The sequence below is a fragment of the Petaurus breviceps genome, unplaced genomic scaffold (genome assembly GCF_028583685.1).
Source record: "Petaurus breviceps papuanus isolate PSGF00001 unplaced genomic scaffold, PetGlider_PUasm1.0 208, whole genome shotgun sequence".
Taxonomy (NCBI): domain Eukaryota; kingdom Metazoa; phylum Chordata; class Mammalia; order Diprotodontia; family Petauridae; genus Petaurus; species Petaurus breviceps.
In genome coordinates, this window is record NW_027185852.1 from 13,693,506 (window position 1) to 13,712,218 (window position 18,713).

An 18,713-nucleotide genomic window follows, 5' to 3' on the forward strand; every position below is an offset into this window, starting at 1 on the left:
CTTCCTTCCTTCCTTCCTTCCTTCCTTCCTTCCTTCCTTCCTTCCTTCCTTCCTTCCTCCCTCCCTCCCTCCCTCCCTTCCTCCCTCCCTTCCTTCCTTCCTTGTTGTGTGGGGATGAGGTGAGAGAGAAAAAATTAAATGCTTGATACAAATTATAAAAAGTTAATTAGAAAAAAAATACCTCTGAGGCCATCACAAGTATCGCCATTTAATAGATGAGTAAACTGGGCCTTTAGAAAGGCTCATCAGGTTAGGAAAACTCATATACGTAGGTCTTCCATATCCATATCTATTGTTCATTCCACTATGCACATGGATGCACATGAGATTAAGCCCAGTTCTACCTATTAGTTCCACTGAATTATAATAATATGATTTGTTTCTGAAACACTGGCAAAAAACAAAGTCTCCATTTGCTACTCCCAATGGTGGTAAAATAAAAATTTCCAACTTAGAGGGTTTCTTCCAATGCTTTCCCATCCCTGTGGCCCTGATTCTTTGGTGACAGAGAATGACATAGCATCTACAATCTGGTTAATTTGAAATTACCAAGAGGAAAAATCTCTGCTTAACTCTTGTTTTTGGTTGCTAGTTACAAAGGCAACCAAATTAAGTTTTTAGAAGTGTACCCAACCCCATGACTCAGACTGTGGCTGGCTTTTAGCATGTCAACATCTGGTCCACAATGGATTTATTAGTTTAAATATTTGGAACTTGGGTTTCCCATTTCTACTAGATGCCAAATAAAATAATTTAAAGAACTAAATCAAAACTAACAAGGACACCACCTCTGTAGGGGAGGTGAGGTAATCAAAGTCAAAAATTGAGCTGTTCCCCCATGTTTCTGGAAGTCATAGCTAGGCTCCCATATCATTCACCTTCAATGTTCCTATTTTTTGAAAATCTTTTGTTTTGACATTTGCTCTTAGCATCTCAACAAACACTTAACGGTAAGACTTTGAAAGGCATACATATTAAATATGTGTGCATGTGTGTGTCTGTGTTTATGAAACACAGGTATTGATTTGTTACTACAGAAACTGCTATTATAACTCTTTTGGTAATATACATGCAGATATTTCTGTACGTTATAAAGATAGAGACATCTAAATCTATGATGTATACTGAAATCATCATACTAGCATTTTTTGTAATTAATCAATCAACAAACATTTATTAATGCCTACCATGGGCCAAACATTGTCCTAGGTACTTGAAATATGAACAGAAAAAGAAAATAGTCCCTTTCCCTCAAGGAGCTTATAATTTATAAATAATAAAGAACAAAGAACTAGGAATAATGATCTGGAAAAATGGTAAATAAATTAGGGAATAGCTGAAAACATATTGTGGTATATGAGTATTATGTAGTAATATGAATTTTATTGAGATATAAGAAATGACAAGCATGAGAAATTCAGAAACATAGAGGAAGATGTGGTTAAGTGGTTAAGCGAAATAAGGAGGATCAGAAACATAAAATGCACAATGATTATGGTAATGTAAATGAAAAGAATATAAAAAATGAAGCCAAAGTCTAACTGCAAAAAAATATGCATATATGATCCACAATTCATCTATAGGAACAAAAAGTCCATAATCCTGCAGAACAGAATGAAATAAAGTGGGAAGGAAGGGGACCTACACATACCAGATTTCAATTTATACTGCAAAGGGGCAGCTAGGTGGTGCAGTGACTAGAAGAGGACCTGAGTTCAAATCTGGTCTCAGACACTTGACATTTACTAGCCATGTGACCTTGGGCGAGTCACTTAACCCCAATTGCCCTGCCTTCCCCCCAGCAAAACAAAACAAAACAAATTATACTACAAAACAGTAATAAGCAGATCAATTTGGTACAGTGCAAGAATTAGAGAGGATGATAAGGGGAAGAGATTAGGCATACAATAAAAGAAGCAAACAAGCATAGTAGCCTGGTATTTGATAATCACAAAGATCCCAACTATTGAAGATAACTCTATATATTTAAAAGAAAATAATAACTATTGGAAAACTGGAAAGCAATCTGGCAGAAATTAGATCTACACCAACATGACACATCAAGATAGGCTCCAAATGGGTACATGATTTAGAAGTAAAAACTGACAAGAACAAATTAGATGAGTAATGAAGAAATTACCCAGATAAGAGAAGTTCATGAGTAAACAAGATAAAGAGGATCATAGGAGTTAATTTTTTTTTCTTACATTAAGTTAAGATTTTTCACAAATAAAACCAATGCAGATAAAATCGTAAGTAAAGCAGTTAAATGGGAAGGGGGTGGGGGGAAGGGGCAATCTTTGTAACAAGTTTCTTTAATAATTTCTTCTTTCTAAGACATATAGGGAACTGATCTGAATTTATAAGAATAAGAGCCATTCCCCAATTGATAAATGGTCAAAGAATATAAACAACCAGAGGAAAATTTTTAGAGGAAAATCAAAAGCCATATAAACAATGCTCCAAATAATTAATAAGCAGAAATGAAATTTATGTGGTCCACTTTATGTGAGTCAGATCAGCAAAGGTGACAAAATCAGTAAATGGCAAATGTTGGAGGAAATAACAGAAAAATACATACGTTGCTATGTTTTGGCACAACCATGCTTTATTAAATGATGCCTACTTTTAGACCCAGTGACACCATTATTAGTTCTATATCTGCCAAAGATAAAAGAGAGATGAAAAGGACCCCCATGTACAAAAACACTTACAGAAGCCCTTTTTGCAGGGACAAAGATCTGGAGACTAAAGGGCTGCCCATGATTGTGAAATGATGAAGAATGCTTCTTCAGAAAAACCTAGGAAGATTTGTGACCTGATGCAGAGTGAAGTGACCAGGAGAAGACTATACATAGTGACAACACAGTAAAAAACAAACAACTTTCAAAGATTTTATCCCTCTGATCAACCATGATTCCAGAGCACTTGTGACGAAGCATTCCACCTCCTCCCTGACAGAAAGGTGACACAATCTGATGCATGTGAGGTGTGGAATAACACACTTCTTTTAAATCACATTTCTAATTATTAGTGACAGAGCATATCTTTTCACTGCATGAATTTCTTTCTCTGAAAACTGATTTTTCATAATTTTTGACCATTTATCAATTGGGGAATGGCTCTCATTCTTACAAATTTAAATCAGTTCCTTCTGTGTTTTATCTGTTTTACTTGACTTTATGTATTTGTAATAGGGGTTTGGGTTTTTTCCCTACTCAGGGGATGGTAGGAAAAGGGAAGTGGGAAGATAAAAGGAAAGATAGATTTTCGATGATTAAAAAAAGTAATTTTAAAAATTTTAGTTACATTTTTAAAAGAAAAAAATATGATTTCAAGAGACCCAATAATTAAACATACCTCCTTTATTTAGGAAGAGAAGTAGGGCACTATTTCAGAGGATTGTTTCCTATGCTATCAGATTAAGTCACTCTATTAGTTGTTGATGCTGAAAAGTTTTACTTTGTTCCAAGAGAAGGTTCAGTTCTAGAGAAAAGGAGAACACCTATAACCCAGGAATAGCTAACTTAAAAACAACTGGTATCCATAGTATTTGTTTAAAAAAAAAAAGTAACAACCTATTAAACACCAAGGCCCTATACTAAGCACTTGGAATAGAAAGAATTGCCACAACAGTCCCTGCCCTCAAGGAGCTGACACTCTAATGAGGAAGACAACATGGAAATAGGTAGGTATAAGGTGTGATGCACACACATGAAATTGAAGGTAATTCAGGAAGAAGAGGACTGGACAAAATTAGAATAAGGAAATATATCATAATAAGGAGCCTTATCAGCAGGGGTTCTTTCAGTACTTTGGGGGCAGCTTAAAAGATTTGAAACAATTTTTTTAAAGGTTTATGTTACAAATAATGCTTACCTTTGAAAATTTCTGTAACTCAGCATCATCAACAATCTGTGTATCCAAAACAACAACCTGGAGCATTTAAGAATTAAAAAATGTTAAATGATTAGAACAGAACCAAAGAAAACACAACCATCTCTTATCTCAAACTATCTGACCGAATATTCTGGGAAGCCTCCATGTGTTCAAGACTCCATCTGACCTGCTTAATTGACTCACACCTGGTCAGTCTCTCTGAAAGGGCTCGTGTATCCCAAGTGCCAGAGCTGAGAGCAAAGAGAATTGGATGGCAAAAAGCAAATGTGTCCCAAGAGTGATTTCTAGTTCCCTCTTGTTTTGTTGTTTTTTAATGCCCACAGAACGTTTGAGCTGGGAGATACCTTAGAGATCCTCTGGGACCTGGGGTCCCAAAACTTTTTAAAATGATGTTATCTCAATATGATGTTTCCTTCTTAAGACTGTTATTTAATTTCATGCATTTAAAAACATGATTCTAAGAAAGAGTTCATGGGTATCACCAAATTAACAAAGGGGCCCAAGGGCCTAGGATACAAAAAAGGTTGAGGACCTCTGTCTAATACAATCCTCTCATTTTACAGATGAGACAAAACTGACGTCTAGAAAGGGAAAGTAATTTCCCTCAAGACCAAATAGCCAATTAGTAGCACAGCCAGGACATGGACGTCTGTCTCTTGAATTGCTGTCCCAGGCTTATTTCCCAGTGGTTTATTTACTTACAGATTCCCAACTTGCTTAAGAGTTGAATGGAAGGTGTGTGTGCATGTGTGTGCATGTGGATTGAGTGTGTGTGTGAATGTGTGAATGAAAGTGTGTGTAAATGTGTATTTTAAGAATCACAATATCTTCAGAATTACCCCCCCCCCCCAAAAGTCACTAAATTATTTGGATTCAGTCAAAGGGCCACACTTGAAGACCTAGAGGGTCACATGTGGCCTTGAGGCCACAGGTTCCCCACCCCTGCTCTAAACTCTGCCATTTATACCCACCAAAGAGACTGCAACTATTGTTAGCACCCTCCAAAACTGACACCCGGGGATAAATCACTAATTGCTCGCCCTAGTTACAGCTCTCTTTAAGTGAGCAGATTGAACTAGACTTCCAGCTGTGATCCCCTCTGACACTGATACCAGTGGTCTGTGGGGAAGAACATTAGACCTGGAGTGCAGAAGACCAGAGTGCAAATCCAGCTTCAGACACTTGCAAGCTATGTGCTCCCAGGCAAGTCACTTAACCTTCTTCTGCCTCCATTTCCTAAACTATGAAATGGGGATAAAAATAGCATCTACCTCCCAGGGTTGTTGTGAGGTTCCAATGAGATAATACAGGCAGAACACTGTATATACCTTACAGCATCATATAAAGGCTAGCTTTTAAAAATAATATAACAACAAAAACAATGTACCTGGGTGATGACACAGGGCACAAAGGACTGAGCCTGGAGTCAGGGTAACCTGAGTTCAACTCCAGCCCCAAACACTTACTAGCTGTGTGACCCTGGGCAAGCCCCTCAACCTCTGCCTGCTTCAGTTTCTTCAACTGTAAAATGAGAATAATAGTACCTACCACAGAGGGTTGTTGTGAAGATCAAATGAGAGAACAACTGTGAATCGTTTAGCGCAGTGTGTGGTTCATAGTAGGTACTATATAAATGGTAGTTATCACCATCATTTTATAGTCTAGCAAAAGTCTATCAGCACAAGTGATCGTGATTATTCTACACTTTAACAAAATATCATTATTTTATTAATGCTACAATGAAATATATTAATGTTACAACAGTATAACATTATTATATATTGTAACATTCTATCACTATTAGCTTAAGTGTAAACATATGAAAGGAAAAATAAGTAAAGTTTCCAGGGGAATTTTTTTTTTCACCACAAAAAGCATTTGTAAGGCAAGCTTAAGTCTTTCTAAATGTCAAACTCTCCTCTTTCATAAAGATTCTCAGAGAAATCCTTTCCTTGATTATAATAACACGTGAAAGGAAATTCAAGGGGCTCCAAGCTAACTTAAATGCCCCCCCTCCCTCAACCCCATCCCCCAACCTTGTTCCATCATCACTCCTTCACTCTTCTCATAAAAGTCTGAGATTCTGGGTGAAACACGGGACTAACATCCCGAGCTGCACTGGCGGCCCATAAAACAAACAGATCACAAAGGCAATCATCAAAATGCCAGTCGCTCTAAGTAGCTGATGAATGTGATAAATTTAAAGGCAAGCATCCCCCCCCACCTCTCGCTGTTCCCTGACTGCCTTAAATCGTTCCAACATGAAGTAAACCATTGGGACTCGCAGTTGGGTATCTTTTTTCATCCCTAACGGTTCTTATATCTCAAACTACTGTGATTTTCCCAATCAGTTATTTCCAATACAAGGAAAGGAGTTGGGGGGGGGGCGAGGTAGGAGGGGGGAGAAGCCATTCCCAGAAGTGCTTGTTTCTTCTAATTACTATGTTATGAGCCTCACATTAAGCCAGACGTGAGTACATTTTATCGAAGGATAATAACATACCATTACTTCATAATCAGGGCCCAACAGGTTTTCCCACTTGGATTTCAGTTCATTTTCCAGGGAGCCAGGAATTGTATCTAGATGTAAAAAATATGGAGCTGAGAACAGAAAACATCAGCATTTTCCAGTAAAAACAGAGACTAAAGGGAGAAACAGAAAAAAATGGAGGACAAGGAAAGCACATCAAATTCCAGCTGAGTGGGCAACTTAAGTTGGAGGTGAATTTAGGGAATGAGGCCAACGCCAGCTCTGAGCAAAGGAATATTCTCTTTCCAGCCCACCTGCCACTCCCATTTCTGCTTGAGTGAGGGAATCTGGAGGGCTTGGGTTGAAGTCTTGCCTCTGACATATCTTGGCTGTGTGACCCTAGTCTAGTCCTCTAACTGTGCAGTGCCCTGATCAACTCAGTAAGCCCATGAGTTGTGGAGAGGGGGCTTGCCTGCATTAGTTTGGGGAGTTTTCTCATATCTTTGATGGAGGATCTTAAAGGTAAGGAAAAAGGAGGATATATACATGAAGACAAAAACAAAACTTCTGGTTATAACTAAACACCCATGATGTTGCTTTGTTTGCTGGCTACCTCCCTCCCCCACTTCATCACCTCCACCTCTAAGAATCTGGAGCTTTCTTCAAGGTTTTACTCACAGGCCCCTTCCTCAACCCTTTAATTATCTGTCTGTCCCTCCTCTCCAAGTATCACCCAAGCCCACCCTCCTCAACACACACCCCCAGCAGCATGGGCTAAATTGCCAACTTGGGAGTCAAAAACACACAGAAATTAAAGTACTCTCTCTAATGAACTGGCTGTGTGACCTTGGGCAAGTCCCTGACTCTCTCAGTACTCCAGCAAGGAATCACAAAAATTGACAGATGTCTTGTTGATCTGCATCAGTGGAGGAAAGTTTCCACACCAGGAAGTCCTCACCCTGGTGAAATCAATCCCGAGTCTGAACTTCCCTTCCCCTCTAGTCCCCAGAATGTAATCCTGTAGAATAGAAGCTCTTTGAGAACAGAGCCAACTCTCTCCATTTTTATCTTTGGCACCACAGTGGCTGCTTAACAAAAGATTGTTAGGTTGTATTGTCTTCGTGTAGCAGCAACCACACTGGCATCCCCAGGATGGCTGCTGGCAAAGGTTCTTAGATCTGCTTTACTAGGAAAGACAGCTGTTGAAGGGGTCAACAATCTTTTTAAATTACATTCACTAGTTCGGAGGAAAAGTCAGCACCCTGAATGACAGAGAAAATACAAGCAGAGAAATAAAGACCAACAGACAAGGGCTCTGATTGCCTGAATCAACTGTACACTCTACATACATCCCTGGATGGAGAGAGCCTTTACATATGAGCAGGTGGGGAGCTCTGAACATAAGGCCACTCAGAGTCTTGACCAGGAAATCCCTAGACCCTTCTCATAAGCAAACCCCCAAAGCATCACACCCCTCTTTTCTCAGTGCCTAATTAGAAATTAGCAAAAGGTGTGAAAGTCTTCCTACAAGCAAGCTTCCTTTAACGGACCCCACCTGAGGTGGGGAAGATCTTAAACATTAACATTACACTTGCCTAGGGTCACACAGTTCATAAGGATCTGAAGTGGAATTTGAACTCAGGTCTTCTTGCCTCCAAGTTGCACACTCTAACCAATGCCAAACCTAGCCACCTCAGGTGATATCTTCCACTCTGCTGGAGGATCCTGCCCTTACTGGGAAATGTCTCTTCTCCTGAGCATGTAGCCTTGTGGGCTGGGACTCAGTCTTCTTTCCACACTTGGCAGGGATGGAGGCTTGTCTGGTTTAATGAGGGCAGTCAGTAACATGAGCTCCTGGAGAAGGTCTGGTTCTGAGCCAGTCTTTGAAGGGAGTACAGCTACCTTGACCTGTCTATCTTTTCAACCATCACCCTGCAAAGTGAGGCGATCACATTATGTCATCTAGCCTACCCTCTGGGTGACCTCACTCCCAGCACAGCCCAAGTATTAGTCTCCAGCCTGAGCAGCACCAAACAGGTAAGAGCCTAATGTTCCCAGGTCCCTGGACAGAGCTCTAAAAAACAAACTCTCTCCTCCCTTTAAAAAAAGAAAATAAGAAATACAAAAGCCTCTCAATATTTTGTCACAAGATTGGATAAATCAGAGAAAGATTAATGGCAGTCGACACAAGCCATCTGGCCAAAATCTGAATCTGGCCTTCCACATCCCCAGGGTCTTTGGTCCTCAAGCAGAGACAGCTCATTTCAGATGCCTACAAAATTCCATTAGGGGCTGCACCTTAATCATCAGAGAACGAAGTTCAGGAATCCTTAAGAGATGATCCATTGTTAAACTGACAACAAGAGTCGTGTCTCCTAATGTGAGTTAGATGGAGGCATTCCTTCCAGGAGCTCTAGTCCACAAAGTGACCTCTCCAAGGGTCAAGGATATCACAGGGTCATAGATTTACAGATGCAATGTCTCCAAAAGGCTCATGAAGCTGACCTTTTCATCTTGCAGATGACATAAGAGTTAAGTGATTTGTTGGTAATTATCTAGGGCAGGTCTTAACACCATGTCCAATATGCTGTCCATTATACCATCTGTCTCTGATGTCTCATGGAGGCAGGGAGGGAGCAGACTGTTGGTTCCTATGCAGGTACAGTGACATGTTCAGATAAGGCCCACTAAGCTGAAAAGGTTACGAACAGAATGTAAGCTCCTTGAGGATAGGAACTATTATATTTGTATGTCCGGGGCCCAGCACAATGGCTGACTCATTCATGACTATCACTTAATTAATGTTTGTTGATCGACTCGGTACAGACCCAGCAATGGAGGCTATGTCCCTCACTCAAGCACCAGCCTAAGGGGGCTCAGACAGACTCTCTGCCAAATGAATAATTGCTTGGTGATCCCTTTTTCATCCATAGCAACTCAGAGAGTACCTACAATGGAAAGTCCAAATGCAGAAGTGTGAAGTGTCAGAAACGAAACGATACTTGAACCAAGTCCCCTGACGATGGCACCAGGACTGTTTCTACCATATTGTGAATATACAATAGGATATTAACAATGGTAACTAGAGGTCATACTTCTATATCAACTTTCATTTAGAAAATACTTTCCTCACAAAAACACTGTGCAGATCAAGTATTATTATCCCTAGTTTATCAAGAGAAAATGGTGCCTCGGGTAGCTAAACCATTCTAAAATTACAGGACATCTCAAAAGGGTTTTAGCTATTATGTTTTAACAGCTTAAAACTACATCCCCTTTTGGGATGCCCTGTATTTGTTAAACACCTGCAATATTCAAGCTGCCGTGCTTGGTTGTAAGGACAGTGAGATCAAAATGCTGTGCCCTCAAAGAGTTTCCACTCTCCTGTTGGAACGGTGAGACAGGACAGCAGGGAAGCAGATGAGTTCATAAAACGTAACCTAAACAGGAAGGAGAGGGAACTGACCAGCAGGCAGCAATGGCTCCTTTAATAAATAAAAGCTTTAGGGGGAGGGGAATTCTTAATTATTTTTAAGGGATCCTGACACCAAAAAGTTTGAGGATAGGTGCACTAACAGGTACATGGGCATTGAAGAAAGCAGGGCATTTGAAGAGGCAGAGGGAAGGAGGGAGGGAGTGCATTCCAGGCAATGAGGGTCAAGGAAGAACCAAGGCTGGGAATCAAGCTTAGGTCTGTCTCCTAACTTCCAGTATGAGGGCTTTTCCCCATTAAATCCTCAATCCTTCCCACATGATCATAATTTACAAGCAACAAGATCCTGGAGGCAGATGGTGAAGATGGATTCGGCAGAATCTACAAGGTAGGGCTGTCCTTCCCTTCCCTCAGTTTTAGTCCCCTCCTTCCTCCGATCCCTTCCCTACTGGGAATGGAAAGCTTAATTCTCAGACTGATGCAAAGTAGCATCCTTAGTAAAGCTGCTCTGGTACAAATCTCTGCTAAAGCAAGGATAGTAGCTATGCATTTGTGATTCAAAGAGTTGCCCCACTCTTTGGTCCAGAACCAATGCTAATACAGGAAGATTGCTGGGATGCCAAAAACCAACATAATGAAGCTGGGCAGACGAGCCTTAAGCAGACATGGGGGAAGAGGTGAACAAAGTAAGTAATTCAACAGAACAGAACTGAGGTCCTGGAGGACAAAACTCCTTTCATTCTAGTCTTTCAGTTCCCAGTCTAGGTGCTCGGTGCCTTGCACACAGGTTACAATAAACAGATGTGAATCTAATTAATTTGAAGGCAGTTAGGAAGTACAGTGGAGGGAGTCAGGAAGACCTGAGTTCATCCAGTCTCACACCTGTGCAACCCAGAGAATCCTGCACAAGTCACTTAACCTCTGGTCTGCCTCAGTTTCCTCTGCTATAAAATGGGGATAATGATAGCACCTGCCTCATGGGGTTGTAGTGAGGATACAATGAGGCAACATTTCCAAAAGCATTTAGCACATTTCCTGGCACATAGTAGGCCCTTCCCTTTTTTTATCTCACAGAAGCTTCCAAGCTCCAAGAATAGATTTAATGTGGTGCTATTGATAGAATGCTATCCTCCAAGTCAAGGGACCTTGAATGCTAGATCTTCCATTTGTTACTGGTGTCAATCTGTCAGTCAATGAACATTTATTAAAGACCTGCTACATTCTAGGTACTGTGGGACACAAAATTTTTTTAAAAGCTCCATCCCTACCTTCAAGGAGCTTACAGTCTAATGGGAGAAAATAAAATAAAAATCATAATTTGCAGGGTGCAAAATATCAGCAAACTAAAAAAAAAAATCAGCCAATCTAATGGGAGAACACCCAAAAGGAATGAAAAGGTGGGGGAGGGTGAGTTACCCAACATGGGGACAAGGTGGAGAAGTTGATCAGAGAAGTCCCACAGTAGTGCAGTCTGGTGAGAAAAGAGATGTCTGAGCTGAGCTTTATCCTTATACGTTCCTGCCTCCACCCTCCAATCAGAGAGGAGAGATGAGGTAGAGTACCAAGATGTTGGGATCTCACAGGATGATGAGGTTTTCTCAAAGATGAACTTTCAGGGGGTCATTGGTATGACCGTGGACAAGTCACTGAACCTCCCCGGGCCCCTGTTTATCTAAAATGATTTTGAACAAACTGGCCTGTAAAAATGCATGATTCTAATATGCCCAAATTCAACAACAGATGAACAAAATTTGACTGCATAGACGTTGTCCAAATGCTTAGGCGTCAATCATTCTCTCTCTAAAGGGGAGATCCAGATTCCTGCCATTTCTCAGGGTCCCTTCCAGCTGCCAATCTGTAACTCTTTGATGTTCTGCTTCTTATCTAATGAAGAGGGGAAAAATGCAACCCCGGTAAGTGCTCATAGCGGCAGGCAAGATTCAAGATTCCCATCTATCACTCCCCTGACATTTCAGTTCAATTCAACAAATATCTAGTAAAAGCCTACTACGTGCCAGGCACAAGAATGAAAATCTTTGGCAAACCTGCAAAATGGAGAAGAATAAAAAGGCCACAAAACCTTGAATTCTAAAACTGCGGTGGGCTGGATTCTCTAAGAAGTGTGAGAAGTTTAACTATTCCGACCTATTCCCTTACAATGTGTGAACACAGATCTGCCTGAGAAAACAAAACCCTGCCTTTGTAAATGGACCGTGGGAAACCCACAAAGCCAATGGAATTAGACATTCACATCTCAAAAAGCATTAAGTTTGGTATTTCTGAGAAACACAAGTCAAAGCCCATTATACTTTTACAGTAAATACAAAAGGTAGAAGCCTCCTCACAGACCAGCATTTCTCAAACTGATTAAGACACAGAGCACTTCTAGAATTGGAATATTGATAGAAAGGACATAGGCTGGGAATCTCAGGATCAAAAGGGGCTGGCTAATTTTAGAGGGGAAAAAAAAGAAATTAACCAAAATCCATCCTGTCAAATCTCCCCTGTACAAGCATTTGGAAAATCCCTAATTTCATTTTTAATATTTTTACCCCAGACTTCTTCCATGTTGGGAATGACTGGTGTAAACACTCCCTCAATTGCTACAGATGTAAATTCATTTATAACTTCATCTTAGGAGAGCTGCTGGGGGCAGTCAGAGGAGAAATGACTTGCCCAGGGTCATTCAAAGAATCAATAGGTATCTAAGGCTGGACTTGAACTTCAATCTCCCTGATCCAAGGCCAGTCACTACAACAATTACTTCTCACCATGTATTTCCAAGGTGGGGGAAATAGCAATAAAAAAACCCTTCAATTTCCCTCATGGGATCCCTATTTGCTTCCTGTAGAACATAGTGCTCCAAACCAGTTTGGGAAAGACTGTCATGGGTACAAAGAGGCATTGGTGGAAAGGTATGTAAGGATGCACATGTCAACATCAGGAAGCAAATGACAACTTCTTTTGTCCTTTATATGGTTCCATGGATGGCCAGCAATCCATGGGACTCCTGCCTCTGGTGATTGAATGAGAGCAGACACTGACCAACACACAAAACATACCTCTTTCTGATGGGCTCCAGGGGCAATGCATTGGCTGGTAGCCTGTCCACTCTTTCCTGCATCTATCTTAGAAATTCTATTCTCAGGGCGGCTAGGTGGTGCAGTGAGTAGCGTGCTGGCCCCAGAGTCAGAAGGACCTGAGTTCAGATCTGGCTTCAGACAGTTAACACATACACACAAAAAAACTAGCCGTGTGACCTTGGGTAAGTTACTTAACCCCAACTGCCCTCCAAAAAAAAAAAAAAAAAAAAAAAAATTTAAAAAAGAAATTCTTTTCTCCATTCGAACTCCCCACTAATGGAAAAATAAAGGGAAATTATAATGGGGGGAAAAGGGACATATAGACCAAAATACAGAATTGGAAGTGACCTTGGAGGCCATCCAGGCTAAGCCAGACCCCTGAAAACATCACAGACAAAGGAGTCATTCTGCTTTTGTTTGAAGCCATCCAATGACAGGGAGCCCATTACTACCTAGAAGCCACTAGGTGGCGCAGTGAATAGCATGCTGGACTGACACTTAGCAGCTATGTGTTTCTGAAAAAATCACGATCTCTCCTCAGGCTCAGTTTCCTCATCTAGAAAATGGGGAGAATAGCATCCACTTCTCAGATCAAATGAGAAAAATGTGTGGGAAACACTTTGTAAACCTCACAGAACTAGACAAATGCTAGCTCTTATGACTGTCATTGGTGTTACGACTATCAGTATCATCATTAATTATTATTGCTGAGGCAATCTATACCACTTGTGGGTATGGCACCGTGTTAGCGAGGTTTTCCTGACATCGAACCTGAATCAAAGTCCCCCAGAAGACGTGAACCATCCACAATGAGAGAACCCACACTCGCCAGCCGCGTGGTTAAGCTGAAGGTGTTCCATAGTTGGGACGGAGTTAAGCATTTGCCTAAAATACCCGTCATTTCACACAGAAAAACAACAATCTTCAACGGTAAGAAAAATCAGAGAGTGAAGACAGAGCAAGGGAGAAGTATTTCACAGTATTTCAACAAACAAATATGTGTGTGTGTGTGTATATGTGTATATATACATGCATGCCTATATACACCTGCATACACACATGTATGTACACATGTGTGAGAGAGACCTAACATTTTTAAAAGTTTATTAGGGGTTTTAAAAAAATATTTATTGACTGCAGTAAAAAGGAGACAAAGAAGACCTTTAGAGAATCACAGAAATTAGAGTGAGAAGGAATCTTGGAAGTCTATTCTCAGGGTTCTTAATCTAGGGTCAATGAACTTGCAGCTGTTTTCAATATTTTATATATATATATATATAATATATATTTATTTAGAAATATAATATATAACAATGTGTGTGTATTACATAATATTTAACATGAATATAATATTTAATACTAATTATTTTAATATAACCTGTTTCTTTTATAATTCTATATGTTTTCTTTCATACATTTAAAAACAGGATTGTGAGAAGGTCTTCACAGGCTTCATAAGACTGCAGAAGGGGAAAGGTGAAGGACCCCTGGCCTCTAAGTTTTCAGATTTTACAGAATTGGGGAAGAAAAGGGCTGAGGAAGTGGGATGAGAGCACAGAGAGGCAGTGACAGAAGCAGGACTTGATGCCAAGCTACTGAAAACAGAAGGGCCTGACACGTACAGCGAGGACCTACCACAAGTCTGCGATGGCGGCCTCTGCTCATCTTCCTCCTTCAAACGATACACTTTCTCTTCCTTTGCTTCATCTTCATCATCCAAATTCGTCTCAGTCTCCACAGCTCCAGTTAAAAATAAAGTTGGCGTTTTGGGCGGTGCTACAAAAGTCCCCAAAACGTCAAATCAGCCACGTGAAATCACCAATTGGAGTTTATATGCCATAGACCTTCAAGCAAGAAGGACCTTATGGATTAGCCAGTCAAATACTCATTTTCTAAGAGGGAAACTGAAAACAATAGAATAGTGATTTACTCAAGGTCACAGGGAAAGAATCAGGACTGATATCAAGAACTGATTGGTTCTGAGGGGTAGTTAGGTGATGCAGTAAACAGAACACCCACCCTTGAGTCAGGAAGACCTGAGTTCAAATCTGGTCTGAGATACTTATTAGCTGGATGACCCTTAGTTAAGTGGTCACTTAACCCCAAATGCCTCCCCCTGCTCCACCCCCCAAAAATTACTGATTCTGAATCCAGTACTCTTTTTTCTTTTTACCAGACCAATCTAGTCCTTTTCTCCAGTCTCATGGCCTTCTCCTAAGCCCTTCAGAAAGGGGATTATGTAATGAGATAAGGTAGATGGAAGCACTTTGTAAAATACTGAGTGTTCCACAAAGAAAAGCAATTATTTACTTCATCTAAAATATCATCCATTTATGATTTAACCACCTGTCTTAAAATGCCTCCTTATGCTTAGTCTTAAAATTGCTAATTAAAGGATTCTTCAATATTATTTTAAAAATTTAAATATATTCCCATTCATTCAATAGGTACTCATAATAATATCAGCTAGCTTTACATAGTGCTTTAAGGTTTACAAAGCACTTCACACAGGCTCATTCATTTGATACAACAACTCTAGGAAGCAGGAGCTATTATTATCCCCATTTTTACAGATGAGGAAACTGAGGCAATGAACCTTTTTTTTTGTTTGTTTTTAAGTGACTTGTCCTGGGTCACACAGCCAGTGAATAGCTGAGGCAGGAAAGCCTGTAAACTCCTTTAGAGCATGAACTACTTTGTGCCTTTCTTTGTATTTCTAGCCCTTGATGTGCAAGGTCCTTGATGGGCATTTCATCTTTCCTGACTGACTGAACTTGGGTTTTCAAGACTCCTCCTGCTACTTCAAGTTCTCCTTCTATGGGCCCCTCTCTTCATATTGCTTCTGCCGTCCAGCACTCTCTACGCTCTTGATAGAGCCTTGTGCCCTTGGATAGAAGGAGGTGAGACAGACATCAAGGAAACAAAAGCCAAGGTCCTTCACCTCCAGGAATTCTCCGTGGAGAAATACTTGTGAGTATCAGAACAAAGCAACAGAATATAACCTCCCTAACTCAGGATCATCCACAATTCTACCAAAAGGAGTTTCAAATTCAAGAAAGGGGAAACTAGGGGTGGCTAGGTGGCACAGTGAATAGAGCACTGGTCCTGGAGTCAGGAGGACCTAAGTTCAAATCCGGCCTCAGACACTTAACACAAAAACTAGCTGTGTGACCTTGGGCAAGTCACTTAACCCCAATTGCCCTCCAAAAAGCAACAAAAAAAAAAAAGCGGGGGGGAACTATGTGGACATGAGAACCTAAGTTCATGGGATCCTAGGATCAGAACTGGAAAGGGCCTTAGAAGTCCTAGGGTCCAACACCATCAGTTTGAAGATAAAGAAACAGATGGAAATGTCCAGTAGTTCTGAACTAGATCGAGCAGGGTTAAGATGCTTTGTGGAGGAAGCGAGAAGTGGGAAGGGCATTTTGTGTAAATCATCAAATATGAAAAATGACAACCAGCCTGAATGAGAAGGGCTCAGTTCTGACTTTAAAGACGGCCTGTGGAATCAGGATGATAAGGACAGCGATGTAGCCCTTTAGGTTACTCTCTATCCACTGCCTGATAAGGGGCCGTCCTTGTTCATGTCTTTGTATCTCCAGCACCCAGCACAGAGCAGACGATTAATAAATGCTTGTTGAATGAATGAGTCTCCCAACCAAGAGGCACAGAGTGAAGTATTAGTGGTCCCATTTTACAGATGAGCAAGCTAAGGATCCCAGAGGTCTAGGGACTCGGCCAGGATCACACAGCTATTAAAAGTTGGAGCTATTATTCAAAGCCAAGGCTTCCTGACTCCAAGTCTAACCGTTGATCCATTAACCACCATTCCCCTTCCCATACAACCTTAAAATGCAGATCTGCCTAATAAAAGATTGCTCCTGCTCATCAAACTGACACACTCTACCACAGAGAGCAAATTAGAGCCAAGTGCCCCATATCAGCTGTTAAAACCATTAGATTTAACATAAATATTGACTTAAACTTCCCTAAACTCAATATTGCATTTTTATAACTATCCCTCTTGAACAATCTTGGCGGTTTTAAATGTGGAGCATAAAATGAAGTTGATGGGTCATCTATTTTTAACAGCAAAATTACTTTCCTGGTAAATTGAGGGCTTCAATTTAGATAAAGATAACCATCAGTTGACGGAAAAGGTTTCCAGGTCTATGTTCTCCCTGTGGCTGCCTTACTGAAGAAATTCTGCTGCAACATTACTAGACTCTGAACAGTCTACTCAGGTCATCACTACTGTACTGAAAGATATTTCCTTAGGTTTTCAACCTCTGTTCATAGACACATTTTGAGGTCAATACATTAAGAAATGAAAGAGGTATAAATTGATGGCCACCATTTAGGATCACAGAAGTCCTGCCAGGGAAAAGACACTGGGTTTTCACTTTTCAGATCTATTCTTTCTCATGACATTATAAAGTCAATCAGAAGATTAAATCCATAGGGGTTTTAGAATAAAATGTGGCTTTCAAAATAATATGAAGACTTAAGGTTTCTCGAGTGCCAAGACCCAAAGATGAAAGGTGCCACCACTTTATTATTCAAATGTGAATAATAGACATATTTTGAAAACGACAAGCTTCTTGGAGAACTGATTCTCATTTCCATCTGAAGGAGTAAGAAATTGGCATTGCCCACATGTCAGAGATCTAATGTCTTCCCACTCAAGAATGGTGCATCATCATAACAGGCTGTTCAAGGGCAGCAAATGACTACCATTCTACTGCTGCTCAGGTATCTTGGGGTCATAGACTCTCAGCATTCCCCTCACCCAACCTTTTTAATTTATGAGTAAATTGAAGCCCAGGGAGGGGAAAGGACTTGGTATACACTCACAAAGCTTAAATTCGAGTGAATTTGTTTATCACCAAATTTCATAAAACAGGACTATTTGGAGAGAGGTAAAAATGCTAGAAAAATCCAACAACTACTTGAATTACAAGTTTCATGGAAAGGGGAGGCATGAAAAGGATTTACCTTCATCAAAAGATCTGTCAAGAGGGAGAGGTGAGGAAGATGTCTTCGTTCGTACTAGAGTCAGGTGCACCGTATCTCCTGCCTTGCGCAATACCTCAATAACATCCTGATTGGCAAAACCCTGGATATCTATTCCATCCACCTAGGGAATGAAGGAAAAAAGGAAAGGAAAGAGAGGAAGGAGGGAGGAAGGAATGAAGGAAGGAAAGAAGGAAGGAAGGAAGGAAGGAAGGAAGGAAGGAAGGAAGGAAGGAAGGAAGGAAGGAAGGAAGGAAGGAAGGAAGGAAGGAAACAAGCAATTATTAACTCCTAATGCATCAGGCACTGTTTTAAGCATTTGATAAATACCATTCCATTTAATCCTCACAACAATTCTGAGAGGTAGGTGCTATTTAGAAAGTTACATTAATGAATAAGGTATTGGGAAGCCTTAGCTTCTCAGGTGTAACTCTACTAGAAATGAGGCTTAGATCCTCTTTCCAGTTCTCCCAGGACTAGGGGGAAAGAGGCAGGTCACTTTGTACTAAAAAGAATGAGCATTACACAAAAAAAAGGAATTCCCCAATTCCAGGCTGGAAACCATCCTGGAACAATCAGATCCTTGTCCCCCCCCCCAAATTCCTGAGGTCCCAGAGCTCTCTGCCAGCCTTCAGAGACTCTCAAGAAGTCATCTAGCCATCTGTCAAACAATTTCCTAGCAGAAATACAATTCAATCATGTGTGATATTAAACTGGATTGATAAAAAGTCTCCATCAAAGGGGGTCCTTTAATCTTTCTTAGTTATTCCTTTATTGTCTAAGTATGTTTCACAAAGAATAACCCAAGTCCCCA

The 18,713-nt window shown here is 40.6% G+C and overlaps 1 protein-coding gene across 1 annotated transcript in view; it reads right to left on the minus strand.

Annotated features, from left to right (window-relative positions):
* The window catches only part of LOC138165280 (inaD-like protein), a 340,313-nt gene that overhangs the window by 282,043 nt on the left and 39,557 nt on the right, over positions 1-18,713 (minus strand). Inside the window, exons 11-14 of the mRNA XM_069093439.1 lie at positions 17,882-18,023; positions 14,522-14,662; positions 6,404-6,480; positions 3,880-3,936 (exon numbers count right to left, since the gene is read on the minus strand). Of these exons, the coding sequence (XP_068949540.1) occupies positions 3,880-3,936; positions 6,404-6,480; positions 14,522-14,662; positions 17,882-18,023 (417 nt within the window). The remainder of the gene's footprint in view (positions 1-3,879; positions 3,937-6,403; positions 6,481-14,521; positions 14,663-17,881; positions 18,024-18,713) is intronic.